The sequence below is a fragment of the Camellia sinensis genome, chromosome 2, assembly GCF_055761805.1.
Source record: "Camellia sinensis isolate YWXY chromosome 2, ASM5576180v1, whole genome shotgun sequence".
Taxonomy (NCBI): domain Eukaryota; kingdom Viridiplantae; phylum Streptophyta; class Magnoliopsida; order Ericales; family Theaceae; genus Camellia; species Camellia sinensis.
In genome coordinates, this window is record NC_138962.1 from 32,499,637 (window position 1) to 32,518,671 (window position 19,035).

Consider the following 19,035-nt stretch of genomic DNA (forward strand, 5'->3'; position numbering starts at 1 on the left):
ATTAGTGGGAGCAAGCATTTTTTTTTTTTAAAAAAAAAACTGATATTTTAAATCAGATTGCTAATAAATCTGTTAAAAAAACAAATGACAATTAATAAAAACAATCTGGAATGTACAGAATATGTAATTTTAACAATGTTAATAAATAAATAAAAAATTAGAGTAGAAATAAGTAGAAAAAAAGATTTAAGTATAAGTTTATAAATTATTTTTGTATTAAAAAAAAATCTAGATTATAACTAGAATATCTAGTTTATTAGAAAATAAATAAATAAAAATTTGTCATATCTACTAGAAATTTATAAATATTTAAGAACGGTAATTAAAATATAATTTTTCTAGAGAATGAGACGGTTTGAGATAAAAATAGGTATGGATCTAGAATGAAAGGGAGTGTGGGGTAAGTTTTTAAATATATATATTTTTTTTTTACTTTTTAAATTCAAATAATTTACATATACTTAGAAGGCAAAATATTTTTTTATTTTCTAAAAAAAATCACTAAATTCAAAAACATATGAAATTTAATATTTTACGACATGAAATGTGTGTTGTCTTAAATGCAAATATTTTATAACATATTTTTTTATGTCATAAAAATATATATTTTTTACAGCTTACTTTTGCATGCCATAAAAAAATCATATTGCATTTTTTTTTAATACAAGTTTTCACGACATTTATTAGCATGTCGTGTAAAGTTATAATATTCTACAACATGAAATGTATGTTGTCTTAAGTACAAATATTTTACGACATATTTTGTAAATCGTAAAAACATACATTTTTTACGACATACCTTTGCATACTATAAATATATGAATTAACGACTTGCATGGCATGTATGCTGTTATTGACAAAACATTACGGCTTGCAAAAAAAAAAAATATCGTAAAATGTACTAATTACGACATGTATTTAATGCATGCGGTAAACATGATGCTGTAAATAGTTAGTTTTGTTGTAGTGTAATAATGTTATTAGTGTTTTTGACTGAAAATAATCATTGAATTGGTTGAGGTTAATTAGCTAAGATTAGTAAATTTAAAATTTTACTCTAAAAAATATGACATATGCCACTTATATGCATATTTTTTTATTAAAAATATTAAGAATTGTAATCAATTTGACTAAATTGAAATAAAATTATAAATTCACAATCAAAATTGAGTCAATTGAAATTACAATGACCAAAATTATACAATTACTAAAGTACAAGGACTACTGTTACAATTTGTCCACTATTATACAAATTAACAACCTAGAATACGTCCAAAAAAATAATTTGAAACGTGCAAAGAAAATGAAATTTGTGGATTAGGTTTATTTTAAGTGTCGCTTATTAAATTCAAATTTACACTATGTACAAGGTACCTTTTGCTATGGCTCTAAACAAAATGAATAGTAGCAGGTACGACCAAGATTTGATTATTAGGGGGGCAAAAAAAACATAGGAAGATATGTGAAGTTAGATTAAAAGTAATGGATTTTTATGCAATTGACAATTGTAATTTTTCATGTAATTAATTGAAAATGAATAAATTCTTATTTTTGTTAAATATTTGATGTAACAGTTATATTATGTGATAGCATCGCTAATCAATTTGAGTTTTTCCATTGCAATAGCAAGAAATAATGATTGGCTAATGAAAGATAAAAATTATCAACTTAATTTCATTTGCAAAATGAATGATATAATTAAAAATATATTTTAAAACATAATATGTTATGGAGTTATTATGGTGTGCATTATTTAAAATGTGAATATCGTATACACGTTATCACAATAAATATTGCATAACTATAACAAATTGCAACTTCTTTCACCAAAATAGTTCATAACATTTTGCATCACAAATATGATTCGTAAGATTTACACTACATCATTCATAACATAACTATAATAACTCATACTTTCAGTTTCAATTTAGAGATGGACACTATAAATTGACTACTCGTAACTTTTGCTACACATAATACTACAAATATTTTAAACTTTCATAAATAAATAAATAAAAAAATCGATATATTTCTTATAATGGGTTTACATATAAATTGAAAATTCCACTATACACACCCCTTACTATATGCACCATTAAATTATTTCATTTTCTTCTTTAGTTATAACCAATTTTCTTATTTAATTATGACATTGTTTTAGTTATGACTCATGAAATCTTTGGTTATGCCTCATGTGTTATTTAGTTATGACATTTTTTTTTAAAGTTATTTAAGTTATGACTCAAAAAGTACGAAATTATATCATTTTCTTAGTTATAAAGTGCATATGGTACACACCTTTTAGGGGTGTGTACAATAATCTTTTTTGTTTATTATTGTATTATAAAGAGTTGTTAAAGAGAATGGTTAAAAGAAAAGACTATACCGCACCTTATAAATCTAGAAGAAAATGATATAATTTCATGCATTTTGAGTCATAACTAAATAAAAATAAAAAGTCATAACCAAATGCAAAAAAGTCATAACCAAAATCTCAAAATAATGTCATAACTAGGAATGTAAGAAAAAAAAATTCAATTAAATTGATTGAACCGGACTGAATCGGCTATATTTGGTCTATTTTTTAACAAGAATCGGTCTATGCAGTTTTTTAATATGATTTTTTTTTATTTTTCTGCTCGATATCCGTTCAAGCACGTTGTGTACCAAACTAAACCGAAACCGACCGCTTCAACATGTTTGCATTTATAATATATATATAATCTAATAATATAATGATATTAATAAGTATAATAAATTATTAACGTTAATTAATTAACTTTATCATCTCTATAACCTAAATTTGTAAATTTTTATTATATATAATCTTAATTTTAACTCATTATTCTTAAAACCTTAATATTTTATGGCTTTTTTTATTTGTAATTTTGTTAATTTAGAAATTGAAAAGTACTTATTAAATGGATGGATTGAATATATTTGAAGTGGTGGACAAATAACTAATTCAGTATTTTTACATACATTAGTGATTGTACTAAAAAGTGGCTTAATTTGAAATGTCATAAAATGATTAAACCGCACCAACTTAAACCGTTTCAATCGGTTCAATTTAATGCGGTTTGATGAGACAAGCGGTCTGTATTAATGTTCAAAATAATAAAACTAATATTATTAGTTCAGTGAAAATTTTTATTTAAATACCAACCTTACCTCGTTGATTACATCCCTAGTCATAACTAAAAATAAAAATAATATAATTAGAGATACATATAATATGAAGGGTGCATAATATAATTCTCTCAGTTAAAATTATAACAATTAAATAGGAGCAAGGCCCATAGAATAATTTATTTTTGTACAATCTTTTAAATTTATATGAAACTAAGCTTAAAAAATTAATGAGTTAATTTCGAAAGAACTTTTAACAAGTCAAATAATGCCAAGCTCAAATAATTTGATACATTTTATAGTCCTACGCTTCATATTAGCTTTTTTTAATGTTCAAAATAATATTTATTTATTAATTTGTATAATATACTCATTACACATTTATATGAATTTTATCATTGCATATTTAAGACCGTAAAATGAACCAAACTACTTGACTTTAACTTGTATTTCATTTGTTAAAAACTCGTTCGATATCGACTTGTTATGTAAATAAGTCAAATTTAAACAATTACCACTTGACTAAATAATTTTATATGTGCTATAAAAAATAAATTATTTAAATTTGATTCGTATTCAGCTCGTTAATGTAAACAAATTAAACTTAGAAATATTTTATAACTCGTTAAATTTTCAAGTTATATTTGAAGAACTCAGAGTTGGTTACAAGCATCAAAATCTTGAGTTATGTTTAAAGGATTGTTTTGGAAATATGGTTAAAAGATGATTTTTTGACTTTTTTTTAAAAAAAAATGTATAAAAAATCGTGAGAGATGTGATCCAAAATGGGTTAAAAGTTGGAAGATGACTTTTAATTATCTTTTCAAAATAGCCCAAAGTAAGCTTTATAATAAAAGAAAAAGGTTTCTATTTAACATTAAAATAGGCCTTACTCCAAGTTTATTATAATAATTCACATCATTTAATGTATAAGACTTGTTAAGTATATTATTCTTATAAAAAATGATGTTGATCAAATATCAATAATACTAGAAAGAAGTGTCACCCAAAAATGATTTATCTTCCTAATTTTGTCTCCCAAATCTACTCTAATAATGTGAAATTAAAGAGATTAAAAACGAGAAAAAAATATGAAACCACTTCACATAAGTTGGGTCACAAAATCAAAAACATATAGCGGGATTGGAATAAAAAATCATAATGCATACCATTTTTGGGTTGATAATGATGGGTGATGAGTTCCATATAGTTTTGTTGTTTTAGTGGGGGTGATGGTGAGGTTAGCATAGCCACATAATCATGACTTGGAATTAGGGGCACAACTTGGATAGGCTCAACCCGAGCAACCCGAACCCAGATCGAATTTTTTTAGGATTTAGGCAAGATATTTTCAAATTCGGTACGGGCTTGGGCAAATTCAGAAGCCTGAATTAAATTTGGACAAGTTTGGGCAAAGACATTAAACAATCCGAGCAACTCAAAACCCGAATTATACATATATAGATATATAAAAATATTAAATATATATAAATTATTAGCCATTATATGATATTAAAATAATTTAGATTATTAAATTATATTGAATATATATTATATATACAAATAACATAAAATCTTTTTTTTTTTTTAATTTTCACTCATAAATTGTAAAGATTACTATAGCGGCATCTCTCGTATATTATATAAATTATTTATTTTGATGGTATTAATGATTTTCTATATAAAAAAAATGCAAATAGAGTCAAATTTATTAATTTAATAATGTAGCTGTAAAAAAAAAAAAATTGAAATTTATTTACAATTTGGACAACTCGGGTTTAACTCGGGTCGGGCTTGGGCAGGTAATCTTGGGTTACACTTCGGGCTTTGGCGTGCCTGGGTAGATCTCAGTACAATTTGGGCTGGGCTTTGACAACCTCCCAACACGACCGAACCCGCCCAAATTGTACCCCTACTTGGAATTGGAAATGTCCATATACGCCATTTCGGATCTACCTCCCGAGAAAATATTGGATGATTTTTGAGTATCATGTTATAATTGATAAAGGAAATAGGACTTACAAATTTAATTTTAATAATTTAAAAATATAAAATGATATAATAAATTGTAATTAGTATGAGACATGAAAACGTGACATAAGCACCAATAATTTTTCCTACTTTCCCTTTCCTAGAAGAGTGATTGGGCCCACCAACCCTACCCTTTCAACGAAGAATCAGGATCTTCTCTGTTATCTCTCTCCTTAACTCCTTACCTGCTCGATCATTTGGCTCACTTTTGGGCCTAATTTTGATAATTCGAACCGTTCACATTTTAAGATTTGTTGAAAATATCATAGTTCTAAAAAATCAAATTGATTGGATATCAGAAAGCATGTGTTTAGAAAATTGTTTATTAAATTTTTTTTAAATATGGTTTGTAGTTCGATGATCCGAAAACTTAGTTTCTGATATTCGATCAACTTGATTTTTTACAAGTATAATATAATCAATAAATATTAAAATGTGAATTGTTCGGATTATCGAAATTGGGCCTAAAAATGAGCCCAATGACCCAACAAAAAGGGAGTTAAGAAGAGAGATGAAATGGATCGAAGAGCATATAATCCTAACACATGATTATACATGCAGGACAATGTCAGAAATGAAGCAAATCACAAGACATTTTTGATGATCGACAAATCATTCAACAATACTAGGGACCCAAAAAAAAAATTTTTGATTCATCCACACAATTTCTCCTCCCCCCACCCCCCAAAAAAAAAATGGCGTGGCAAGTAAAATTTGAAAAGTTGACCCACATTCAAATATTTTCTCGAAACTCTCTTTGTATGCATTTTGTTTTACCACCTCATTAGGTGATTATGGGGGAAGAAATTATGTGGATGTAACACTGCTGCCAAAAAAATTAGCAAATATTCTACAAAATAGCCACATGATGGGTGTGGCACCAACACCACATGGGACCCGCACCCATGTGAGTATTTTGTAGAATTTTTTGTAGTTCTTTTGGTAGCATTTTTATAAAGCTAGTTCATGCAGCACGATAAGTGCAACTGTTACCTGATTTTTATTTATTTATTTATTTATTTTCATTGTAGATAACATAAACAATAATTACTAAGAAGTTTAGAAGCATAGAAAGCCTTACTGAATTTTTGGCATCTCAAATGAGTTCCAGTCAAAAACAGAATCAACAGAACATGAAATGTCACTATATCAACTAAAGCATTCATACACTTGTGGCAGTTGACAAAGGCGAAATGGTTGTGTTACAGCACAACATATAAAAATTAATGAATTAATGAGGCATGGGTCAAAATTGAACCTCAGCTCGTAAGTTCTCGCCCCTACGCATAGCATTCAAGACTTGACGAATCTGTTACATGGAAGGACAGATGTTTTTACTTCAATGTTCCAACTTTTCTTAATCAGAAACTAAGCAGTTTTGATAGCAACAGAATGTGCGTTTACTAGCAAGATAGAAACTATAATTAACAGTGTCACAAATTATGCAATTAAGAATGTGCAAGAACAATTCAGACAATTACGACAATAAATAAACAGATCCATACAACTTTCATAATCTGGAATTATATTAAAATACACACACATGTATATGCCGCTAATGGCTGAATCCACACAATGCGGGCAGCCTACTCATGTGAGAAGATTGCCGTGGTTATAGCCTTTAGGGTGTGGACGTAGTAGGAATCTTCTACGATAAATTGATATATTAAATTCCACAGGAAGCTTCTGTCTTTATGTATGTCATATAAACATCAAATTTTTCTAACCCAAGTGCGATGCTTATAAATTAGGTATTTCCATATGTAGCCCTTTAACTCCCCAATGAGATATGTCTAAGCTTGTTTTAACCTTTAGACATCCTTTTTTACAAGCCCAAGCCCTATCCTTGCTTAAATATTCAACTCTAGGGCTTTAAAACTACAACATGTTATTTCTATGACTTAACACGGCCAAGGTTATGTTCTTGGGTATCGTTCACAGTGCTTAGAACAGTCGCCAAACAGTCCCAAAAATTTTCTCTTCACTCGCAAACCTTTATCGTCTTGTTAAGACATATAACCCTAACAATCTAAGTAATTTTACAAAGAACAGTCCCCTAACATCCCAAAAATAGAAACCTCTTCACGCTGCTCCACAGTAGTTTTGTGCTCACTAGTCACTACTAACAGGAGAGTGATGAACAAACTTGTCCTACATCACCCCCACACTTGTCCTACATCACATGTCCAGCTAACCATACTTGACAAGGCAATTCACAAAATCCTCACCTGCATAAGAAGACGGTCAACAAGACCAAAACAACTTGTCTACCAATCTGGGGGGACTAAAATAGTTCTTATTGACAATTCACCAATCTCTACAGATTTCACTCCATCAAATAGATTAATGAGATCAATGGAAACATGACTCTGCCATTCTCAAAGGAAAGCACAGCTCTACAAACTGATATATGCGGAATATTCATGACTAATCAACTTAATATTGCAATACTCCAAGGCAGCATGAATGAGCTTCATTTGAACCCATGTGCAAGTGTGTTAGAGAGAGAGTGAGTGAGAAATTAAGGATGAGATTAATATATAAATAAGAAAATATAACATCAAGCTTTACAGAATCAATGGCGGTAGCTAGGTAGGTATAGAGTAACACGTTTATTATAATAAACAGTTGATGGCCACAACAAAAATACTCATCCATAAATTTACAATTCGAGGTATTACAGTGTATTATTAACAGCATGTTATTGCTGAAGGGATAAAATTGTAAAATGATGACGGAGAAGTTATTCACAACGATGAAGTGATGTTGGAATTATGTCCATGATTTCTTACATGATTAAAAATGTTCAAGATGTTCAAGTTAAGTTGCAGTAATTATGACATAGCATTGACCCACAACAAAATGCTGCAATAAGAAAGTTGATGATTGTGTACTTGGAATTACAAAACCTTAGCAGTACCACTCAATTTCTAGGAACAAAGATACCATACTCAGGTAATATATCTTAACCAACTTTAAGCAAAGGATTAGTAAGCTTGGAAATCAGGGAAAAATTAAAACAAAAAACAAAGAACTTAGACCATAAACCTCAGATACCAGCCTGTGTCTCTCCTCAATATCATCAGCTAAAGCACGCCAACCATTCACATCATCACTAGGTAGCTCCAACAAAGCCAATCTTGGATATGGTGGATGATGGCCTTGGCTATTAGCTCCAGATGGCATTATTGTTTCCTCCGAAGAAGAAGGGCCTGAACGCGATGGGGGAAAGTGAGCTCTCAGAGCTTCAGACTCAGAATCAACAGATGGAAACAAAGTCCAAGGAGAAAATTCAGATAATCTTTGTTGATTTTGTGTTGAGGGGTTGCGATGAGGTGTCCACGCAGTGGGGAAAGGCCGTATAGCAGAGCTGGGGACACTTGTAGAAGTACTGGTATTTCCAGTAGATAAATTCCAATTATTTGAGTCTTGCACCGAATTTCTCATCTCAGTTGGAGGAACAACCATAGGATGCCCCATGCTATTTCTTGGGGTGCTTCTAAAACTTGCTTCCTCTCGCAATTATGAAGAACTTGAAGAACCACCAGCTCCTGAATTAAGAGTCCCATTACAAGGGAAAGAAAGTGTATTCCTTGGCAAATCAAGAATATGCATTGAATAAGACTGGTTTGGGGGATCATTTGAATTGGGTGCTACTATAGTTGTTGGTCTCAAGTCCAAAGAATCGGTAAAAGAGAGAGGTCTAGATGGCTGGAGAGGGGAGCACACTTCAGAATGGTTTATCACATTCCCTGTTGATGGTAAATTAAACCTAACAGATTCATGATGCCCAACATTTCCTCTCACGCCAAAAATTCTTGAGGAGCTTTCTGCAATTCTTGTCACACTTGAAGGAGGAAAAACGTCAGAAGCTACTCCACGCATACTAATGCCACTTCTTGGGTTTAGCTGTTCAGAAGGACCAATGCACGGAGAAATCTCTGGTGGTGGTGATATACTTAAGCTGCTAACGAGCAAAAACACCATGTCGTGGAAAGATTTCAGCATTTTGAAAGCAGTTTGAACTCCCACCTGGACAAGACTGTCCAGAAGTACCTTCAAGAGCCTTTCTCTTGTAGGATGAACCCCAATTGCCCAAAGACGAACTTGACTCACCCTCATTGTCCACCAAACAACCAGAATGACTAGAAGAATTCCCAGTGTTATTAGAAGAAGCATTAGCACTCAAGATCTGTTCTGTTTCTGGTCCGCTTACCTTGTACAAATTATGGAATGCATCTGGCTCCATGTCCTGCCCACCATCGCCACTACTGCCCATGCCCCCAGCATTTAAATTTATATTCAGAGAAACACGACTAGAACTGGAACTCTGCACAATTAAAGGTTTGTCAGTAACCTGATTACCACCAATACCATTGTTAACACTATCGCGAAGAAAGATGTTAGACGGTCCAGACCCAGGACGAACCAAAAATGAAGACGACCGACCATTTTCGATTTTCATACCATCACCAATGCCTTGGCCTTGTAAATTTTGACTAGAACGAGATTCCCCTAAATCCTAACCACTAAAACCCTGAGCACTATGACTAACAGCATTGGTGCAAGTATAGTTCCCTTCAGCAGAAGAAAGCATGCAATTTGGCAACCGGCTTTCCACTGGACTTAGCATGCTATTCCAAGTAGTTGACTGATTCATGCCAGTGTTATTGGAAACAAATTCCTGGTTAAGATCAACAGTTTCAGTAAAGGAATTGCCTGCACTCCTTTGCCCTTGCATTGGGGCTAATGTATTCCCCCAAAGGTATGTATATGTTGCAGAACAATATTTTTAACACTTGATCACAAAGAACACTGCTCAAGCAAACCTGAATTCACAAATCTGCAAAAGGGAAAACATCCTAGCTCAACCTAGTAGCTGAAAAACGCAAGCCATTCACAAATGCAATTAGGCCACTTACTTAAGATATTAGAACATATGATTTGAACCAAAAAATGAAAATAAGACTCGCTATTTGTACAGCTCTGTGCTTCTTCAACTCCACTTATAAGCATAGCCCAAGATGTAAAAGTAGAGTCCAAATATTGGTGGTTATTAGACAAGCAGGAGATATAAAGTAAAAGAAAAGATAAAAGTGTTGGAAAATTGGTTTTATAAATGCTTATTTTGAGCCAACTTAGAGCCCAAAATTGAGTGGACCCCAAACATCTTTTGGGATGGGTCCGAAGAGGTGACATATTCCTTGCCGCATGGCAAGTCATACGGTGAAGACGGTCTGTCAAAACCATTTATGAGTGAATAGAAACTTGACGTCGTTTTCGGGTTCTTGGAATAGACAATTAAAGAAGTAAATGTGGGTTTCTTTGAAATGGGTTGGGCCCCAAGGGGCACCCCAAGTTTGTAGAAGGGAGGAGTTATGGACAATTAGAACCTTGGCTAAAAACCACCACACACGCATTTGAATTTTTTCTTAATGAAATTGAATTCAAATTTTGTACCAAAATAGTGTTTAATTTTCTGTCTAAATTGTATCCGGTTTTCAGTCCATTTTCCAGCAGTTCAACAGGTTCAAACTGTCAAACAGATTGGGAAAAACTGCCAGTAATTCCGAGTAGTTTTAAAACTGCCAAACAGTTTGCATATCTGTTCAAAACTGTTTTAGATCTGTTGCACCTGGACAGATTCATTTTCGGACAGATTCAAATTCAAAACTGCCCGGGTAGTTTCAGCAGCTTCTGAACAGTTATATAACTGTACAGTTACCATATCTGTTCAGTTTCAAATCTGAATCTGTTCAAGTTCAAATTCATACCTTTTCGGGACTGTTTTTTGCCTATAAATACCAACCCTATTCCAACAGATTTCACATCCAAAAATTCATTCTTTCCTTTTAGTTTTGCTTATTTGCATTATTTATTCTTCATTCTAGTTTTAGAAAAAATTAAAGAGAATATAGAATACAAGGTTCTAGTTCGCCGGACAAATTTATTTGGAGTGCTACTACAAATTTGTGAAGATCATTGTACCATGGGAGATAGACGCCACTTAACCGTAAGCACCGTAGCAGGGTGAATCTGTCTTAAGGACAGAGTGTCACCCACTCGACTTGGTCTTTAAATATTTATTCGGTTCGGTAAAAATAAATTCAGTACGTTCTTCATTTTATTTGTTTGATTTTGTTTCAATTTATTATTTGTACACAGAAGATTGTTCCAACAATCTTAAGACAGATTCAAATTATTCTGTTTACAAAATTTTTCATTTGTTCCCTTTTCTCTTTCTTCTTCTTACAGAAATTATTTTCTGTGACTTTACAAATTAATATTCTGATTGGAAAAACAAATAGTGGTTATATGCGATTTGACAGATAATAGTAATATACTGTCTATTTTCTTTGACAACTAGTAGTAATATACTGGTGTCATTAATAATTCAGAATATTTATTTGTGGAAATTTGTCAAAAATTAATTTTGGTTTTCTTAAATAATTCTTGAGTGTTCATTAATTAAAAATAAATTTGAATTCATGGCTACTAAAACAAATGCTCAAACGAGTATTGGAATGGTGGCTGCAATTGTGCCAACCCCCTCTCCTGTTGTAACAGTACCGGTAAATCACGGTGAGAAGCCAAAAAAGTTCTCCGGAACTGATTTTAAAAGATGACAGTAGACAATGCTGTTTTATCTTACAACTCTGAACCTAGCACGCTTTCTCCATGAGGATGCTCCTATTTTGAAAGAGGATGAAACTGACCGGCAAGTGGTTACCGCGGTCGATGCCTGGAAACATGCTGATTTTCTTTGCCGGAACTACATCTTGAACGGGCTTGAAAACACATTATACAACGTCTACAGTCCTATCAAGACAGCAAAGGAACTTTGGGAGTCTTTGGAGAAAAAGTACAAAACGGAAGATGCTGACTCAAAGAAATTTGTGGTTGGCAAATTTCTGGACTTTGTGATGGTTGATTCTAAGACTGTGATCAGCCAAATTCAAGATCTCCAACTCATTCTGCATGACATTCATGCAGAAGGCATGTCTCTTAGTGAATCTTTCCAAGTTGCAGCTTTAATTGAGAAATTACCACAAGGCTGGAAAGAATTCAAGAACTACCTCAAACACAAGCGCAAAGAGATGTCTTTAGAGGATTTAATTGCGTGTTTGAGGATTGAGGAGGACAACCGCAATTTAGAGAAGCGGGCTGGTAAACATCCAATGAAGTCTAAGGCAAATGTGGTGAAACATGCTCCAAAAGCAAAGAAATGAAAATTTTCTGGAGAAAGTTCATCACAAGGCTCTAAAGGAGGGAAAACTAAAAAGTACAAGTTTAATGGCAAATGTTACATTTGTGACAAAGAGGGACATCGGGCCAAAGATTGTCGTAGCAAAAGCAAAAGAAAAAGAAGAACAAGCAAGAAGCCTGCTCAAGCCCATATGACCGAAGTGGATAATATTTCCAATGTTATAGATGACATCAATCTTTCTGCAGTTGTTTTCAAGGCAAATCTTGTTGGAAATCCTAAAGAATAGTGGGTGTACACTAGTGCTACTCGCCACACTTGTGCCGACAAAAAGATGTTCACATCTTATTCTACAGTGGACAACGGTGAACAACTTTTTATGGGCAACTCCTCAACTTCCAAAGTTGAAGGACAAGTGAAGATTGTTCTCAAGATGACATCTGGAAAGGAACTCATTCTCAACAATGTGCTGCATGTATCGGACATTCGCAAGAATCTTGTTTCCGGATCTTTATTGAGTAAGAATGGGTTTAGGCTAATGTTTGAGAGTGATAAATTTGTACTTACTAAGAATGGGATGTACGTAGGAAAATGTTACATGTCTGATGGCATTTTCAAAATGAATGTAATGACCGTTGTACCCTCAATTATTAATAAAAATATATCTTCTTCTTACTTGCTTGAGTCTTCAAATTTATGGCATGGTAGACTAGGACATGTTAATTATGGATCTTTACGTAGATTAATTAATATGGAATGTTTACCCAAATTTGACATTGATTCAAATCATAAATGTGAAATTTGCGTTAAGGCAAAATTATCCAAAACTCCTTTTCATTCAATTGAAAGAAGTACGGAACAACTTGAATTAATTCATAGTGACATTTGTGATTTTAAATCAATTTAAACAAGAGGTGGAAAAAAGTATTTTATCACTTTTATAGATGACTATACTAGATATAGTTATGTTTATTTAATTCAAACTAAGGATAAAGCTTTGGAAACTTTCATTCAATATAAGAATGAAGTTGAAAATCAACTTGGTAAGAAAATCAAAAAACTAAGAAGTGATAGAGGTGGTGAATATGAATCACCTTTTGGTGAGTTTTGTAAAGAACATGGAATAATTCATCAAACCACCGCTCCTTACTCACCTCAGCAAAATGGAATTGCTAAAAGGAAAAATAGGACTTTAAAAGAAAAGATGAATGCCATGCTAATAAGTTCTGGATTACCTCAGAACTTGTGAGGAGAAACAATACTTTCTGCTAATTATATTTTAAATAAAGTACCCCGAAAGAAAGTGAATCAAACACCTTATGAGTTGTGGCATGGGAGAGTACCATCCTACAAATACTTAAAAGTGTAGGAGTGTTTGGCTAAAGTGGCTATTCTTAGTCCTAAAAAGACTAAGACAGGTCCTAAAACCATTGATTGCATTTTCATTGGTTATGCTAAGAATAGTAGTGCATATCGGTTTTTGATTCATAAATCAGAACATTCCGAAATACATGTAAATACTATTATTGAATCTCGGAATGCATCATTCTTTGAACATGTATTTCCAAATAAGACTGGACAAGAGATTAGTGCTAATAAAAGATCTTTTGATGTTATTATTAGTAATGATCAAGAACAAGATTAAGAGAAAGAGATAGATCAAAATGAGGAAGAGGAACTTAGGCGTAGTAAACGTGCTAGAACCTCAAAATCTTTTGGTCCAGATTTTCTAACATATTTGTTAGAAAATGAGTCTTTAACTTTTAAAGAGGCTATGTCTAGTCCTGAAACTCCTTTTTGGAAAGAAGCTGTCAATAGTGAAGTTGAATCCATCTTGCAAAATCACACTTGGGAATTAGTGGACTTACCACCAGGTTGTAAACCTCTTGGGTACAAGTGGATTTTCAAGAGAAAAATGAAAACGGATGGATCAATTGACAAATACAAGGCAAGACTTGTGGTAAAAGGATATAGACAAAAAGAAGGTCTTGATTACTTTGACACATACTCACCGATTACTAGAATAACATCCATTAGAAAGTTAATTGCCATTGCATCTCTATACAATCTAGAAATTCATCAAATGGATGCGAAAACCGCTTTCTTAAATGATGAGTTAGATGAAGAAATTTACATGGAACAACCAGAAGGTTTTTTTGTTCCAGGAAAAGAAAAGAAAGTGTGTAAATTGATTAAATCACTATATGGTTTAAAACAAGCGCCAAAGCAATGGCATGAAAAATTTGACAAAGAAATTATGTCAAATGGATTCAAAATTAATGATTGTTCAAAATTTGAAAATTTTGGATTCAAATGGATTCAAAATTTGACAAAGCAACAATGTCAAATAGATAACAAATTTATGGTTTAAAACAAGCGCCAAAGCAATGGCATGAAACACACATGAATCATCCTCCCTAGATGTTAGCTAAGTCCATGACAATCAAGGACCTCCAAGTGAAAAGAACAGTGATCAAGTACCCTTCCAATAGGATTTCGATGAATGCAACAGACCTAACCACATCCGAGGAGCCTAACCCCACATCCCTATAGTCACATAAAAACACATATCACACCATATGTCCTAAGCATTCCATCTTGACCTAAGGACCTAATCGTGATCAACGTCACTTCCCACGAACCCAAAGTATTCGAGCCTATTGCTCTGATACCAACTTGTAACGTCTTGGCCAAACACACACCATAACATACACCACTACCATGTTTATAAACACCCACTAGATCATCTTTCTCATTGAACAAAGAGTTGATCATTTACATTACATACATTACATTCTCATGATGTTCAAAATATTCTCTCTTTGTTCAATGAACTAGATAACTTACAAAAATAAGGCCCCTTGGGCATACAACATTACAAACATAACAAGTAATTTTGTTACAAAAGCCCCAAAATAAACACATAACTATTAGAGTCCTCGACTTCAATTAGTTCCCAAAAGTTGATAAAGCTTGTGCTTGAACCGATTTTTCAATGAGGTTGCCCTTCATCAATTCATGAAAAATTAGATTAGGGTTGAGCTAGATGCCCAGTAAGAATACATATATCCATGTATTTAATCCTTGAACGAGATAATGGCATCCATGAGATAAAGTGTTTTAATAAGATTTGTTTTCATAAGAAACGGTCAACAATTCATAAGGAAGTATTTTGAGGTAATATGATAAATACAACTCACATCAATCATGCACTACAATCAAATATCCATAAACATGAGAAATAGACCACACTTCTCTCTACATGAACCCAAACAAGAACAACATTTACTTTTTAAAGACAACCCCCACATTCGCCAGCTACTATACGGTGGGAGGTGGGCACCCTAAGAAAATCATCCGTTTTTCCACTTTTGCCGGCTACTATACGGCGGGACTGTGTGGACACCCAAAAATATTTTTTTCACATTCGTCCAGCGATAAGCCTAGACAGGGCAATTGGGCACCTTTTTAAACTCCCCGCGCGCGTACCAACACAACACCATTTCTACACTTCACCGACACACACACAAGGACTCTTGCATGTCAACAATTTAAATCACATCTCAATCCCACATTTGAATCATCAAGCATAATCATAGATAAGCAACTCATAAATTTCAAAGAATTATAGCATTCAAGTCACCATCTCTCTAACCACATCAAATGCTACATTTCATTTCTCCTTTATTTATCCATGTTTATGATTCAAGAGGAAATTTCATCATACAAGTAATTCCTTTTAAATTAGATACTTAGGGTTTTACCAAATTTGGGGTTTATCATTCTTTGTCACTAACCTAATTTCTCAATCACATTTCTAATCATTTTTGAAAGGAAGAGATGAGAGATTTCTAACCATTGATAAACAAAAGAAAAGAAATAAAAAAAAGAAAAGAGGAATATGGGTTCAATATCACCAAACCTTAAATTAGTTCACAAATCACATTAAACACCATAAATCTCTTCAATGATGAAGACATACAAGGGTAAAAGTATCCCTACCTCAACTATAAAGCCAAATGTCCAAGCTCCTTCACGAATCTACCACCAACCCACAATCCAATTGGTTGAGAATGACCCTCTTCAAGTGCTCTCCGCCCCTAGCAAACGATTTCGGGTGAGTCACAAGTGTATGAGAGGTATTTGATGGCAGAAAGTTAGGGTTTCAAAGAGGGAGAGAAAAGGAATGAAGAACAGAAAAAGTGTTGTGACCAAATGATCTAAAATCGCTATGTTTAAAAAGCTGAGGTCGCGATCCTCGCTTAAGCGAAGGATTTGTCGCTCGAGCGACCAGAAACAACAAGTGGCCTCGCTCGAGCGCAAGAAGTTTCGCTCGAGCGCACAATTCAAAGCTTCAGGTCTGCCACAAAAGCAGACGCACGCTCGAGTGCAAGAGTTCTCGCTCGAGCGACGAAACGAATACACAAGCCTTGCTCGAGCGCCAAAAGGCTCGCTCGAGCGGAAACTGCATCTGAGAAAGAGACTTGAAGACCCTCAAAACTCGCTCGAGCGAAAGAAATCTCGCTCGAGCGAGGAAACAGATTTCACAAAGCTCGCTCGAGCACATGAAGCCTCGCTCGAGCCAAGAAACCAAAATCTGGGAAGGAAATATTTGGACCACTCAACAACTGTCCTGCCCTAAACACGCCTAACACAATCAAAAGCTCAGATTGAAGAGTTAAAGGAGAAAAAAACGGAATACAGATACATTATTAAACCGCGAAACCCAAGTCTGGAGTACGATGAAGGTCGGGTCCAAAACCTGGATCGCTCCAATCTTCCCCCCTAAAAGAATTTCGCCCCCGAAATTAATCTTGGTCACTAGCCTAATAAATATAAGGTAATCTCAACAAATGCAGATACATACATTCTAGTTTTCTATCATCTTCACTGAACTATTCATCCATGTTAACAATTCCAATCATAATTATATATACCTTTGCATAAACCAAGGTGCCAACAACAAGGAATAAGAGGAAATTTAGCTTACTTTCAACACTACAACTCTTGGAAGGAATACAAATACATTAACAATACCCAAGGTAGATATGTTACCACCTCATACTCATGGTCAAAACAAAAGACATTAGGAAATTGGTGGCTCAAGATCAACTTCATTAGTTACTTAAGAAGAGCAAGAAATGTTATACATCACAAATTTAAGAATAATTCGGGATACTTCTCACGAACTTCTGTTTCTCGTTCCCACGTTGCTTCCTCTACCCCGTGGTGATGCCATAATACCTTGACTAGGGGAATTGTATACCTCTCAACACCTATTCTCGTGCATCCAGAATTTGGATTGGTTTCTCCTCGTAAGATACTTCCTCATCTACTTCGATTTCTATCCAATCTAATACATGAGAGGGGTCAGGTTCATATTTACAGAGCATAGACACATGGAATACATTATGAACTCCCGAGAGCTGAGGACGTAATGCAAGACGATACGCCACTTCTCCAACCCGTTCAATGATATCAAAAGGGCCAATAAACCTTGGTGATAACTTCCCACTTCGGCCAAACCTCATCAGGCCCTTCCTAGGGAGATTTTTAGAAATACATAATCACCAATCTCAAAGGATAAGGGTCATCTTCTCCTATCTACATAACTCTTCTGCTGACTTTGAGCAGTGATTAATCGTTTACGAATGAGGGCAATTTTCTCGGTGGTTTCACGAACTAGGTCCGGGCCTAACAAAGGTGCATTTCCCACCTCAGTCCAATATACTGGAGATCTACATGGACGCCCATATAACGCCTCAAAAGGTGCCATTCCAATACTAGCTTGAAAGCTATTGTTATACGCGAATTCTACCAAGGGTAAATGCTTCTCCCATGGTCCTTTAAAATCTAGTGCACCGGCCCTCAATATATCTTCTAAAATTTGAATAACACGTTCGAATTGCCCATCGATTTGCGGGTGGTATGCCATACTAAAGTTTAATTGAGTTCCCAAGGTACTTTGAAAACTCTGCCACAATTTGACAGTAAAGCGAGGGTCCTTATCAGACACTATGCTGACTGGCACTCCATGGAGGCACTCCATGGAGGCGAACAATCTCACGAACATAAAGTTCCGCTAAAAATTCTACGGAGTCCCCCATACTCATGGCGAGAAAATGTGCCGACTTAGTAAGTCTGTCAACAATCACCCATACTGCATCATTACTTTTCTAAGTCCTAGGGAGACCAGAAACAAAATCCATGTTGACGTATACCCACTTCCATTCGGCAACTGGAAGGGGTTGCAATAGTCCTGCCGATCTTTGGTGTTCCGCCTTAACTTGTTGACATGTTAAACACTTGGACACAAAATAGGCTACATCCTTCTTTGTGCCCCTCTACCAAAATTGGTGGCTGAGATCATGATACATTTTGGTGCCCCCCGGGTGCACAGTGAAACAAGAATGATGAAAGTCTTTCAAAACCTCCTTTCTCATTGATTCAGGTACAAACAATCGGTCGAGATAACGAACACTAGAGTCCGCATAAACATTGAAACCCCTCTCTTCCTTTCCGAGATGAATTCTCCCTTTTATAGCTTCCACTTTTGGATCCCCCAGTTGTGCTTCATTACTCTTGCAACAAGAGTCGGTTATGCGACAGTGGCAAAAAGGGTAGCGTGTTCCGGAGACTCACCAAACTGTAAAGCAAACTCGCTAACGTCC

General features: G+C 34.1%; 1 protein-coding gene across 12 annotated transcripts in view; it reads right to left on the reverse strand.

Moving 5' to 3' along the window:
• The window catches only part of LOC114266388 (E3 ubiquitin-protein ligase MBR2-like), a 282,653-nt gene that overhangs the window by 250,652 nt on the left and 12,966 nt on the right, over positions 1-19,035 (reverse strand). For 3 of the 12 annotated variants that reach the window (XM_082905241.1, XM_082905259.1, XM_082905237.1), the window contains 2 exons: positions 8,209-10,003; positions 6,419-6,469 (listed from right to left, as the gene is read on the reverse strand). In XM_082905241.1, the coding sequence (XP_082761367.1) occupies positions 6,419-6,469; positions 8,209-8,640 (483 nt within the window). In that variant the 5' untranslated portion in view covers positions 8,641-10,003. Of the gene's footprint in view, positions 1-6,418; positions 6,470-7,903; positions 10,004-19,035 lie in introns of those variants that run through there. The other 9 variants (XM_082905256.1, XM_082905261.1, XM_082905252.1 and 6 more) reach the window with 5 other exon arrangements.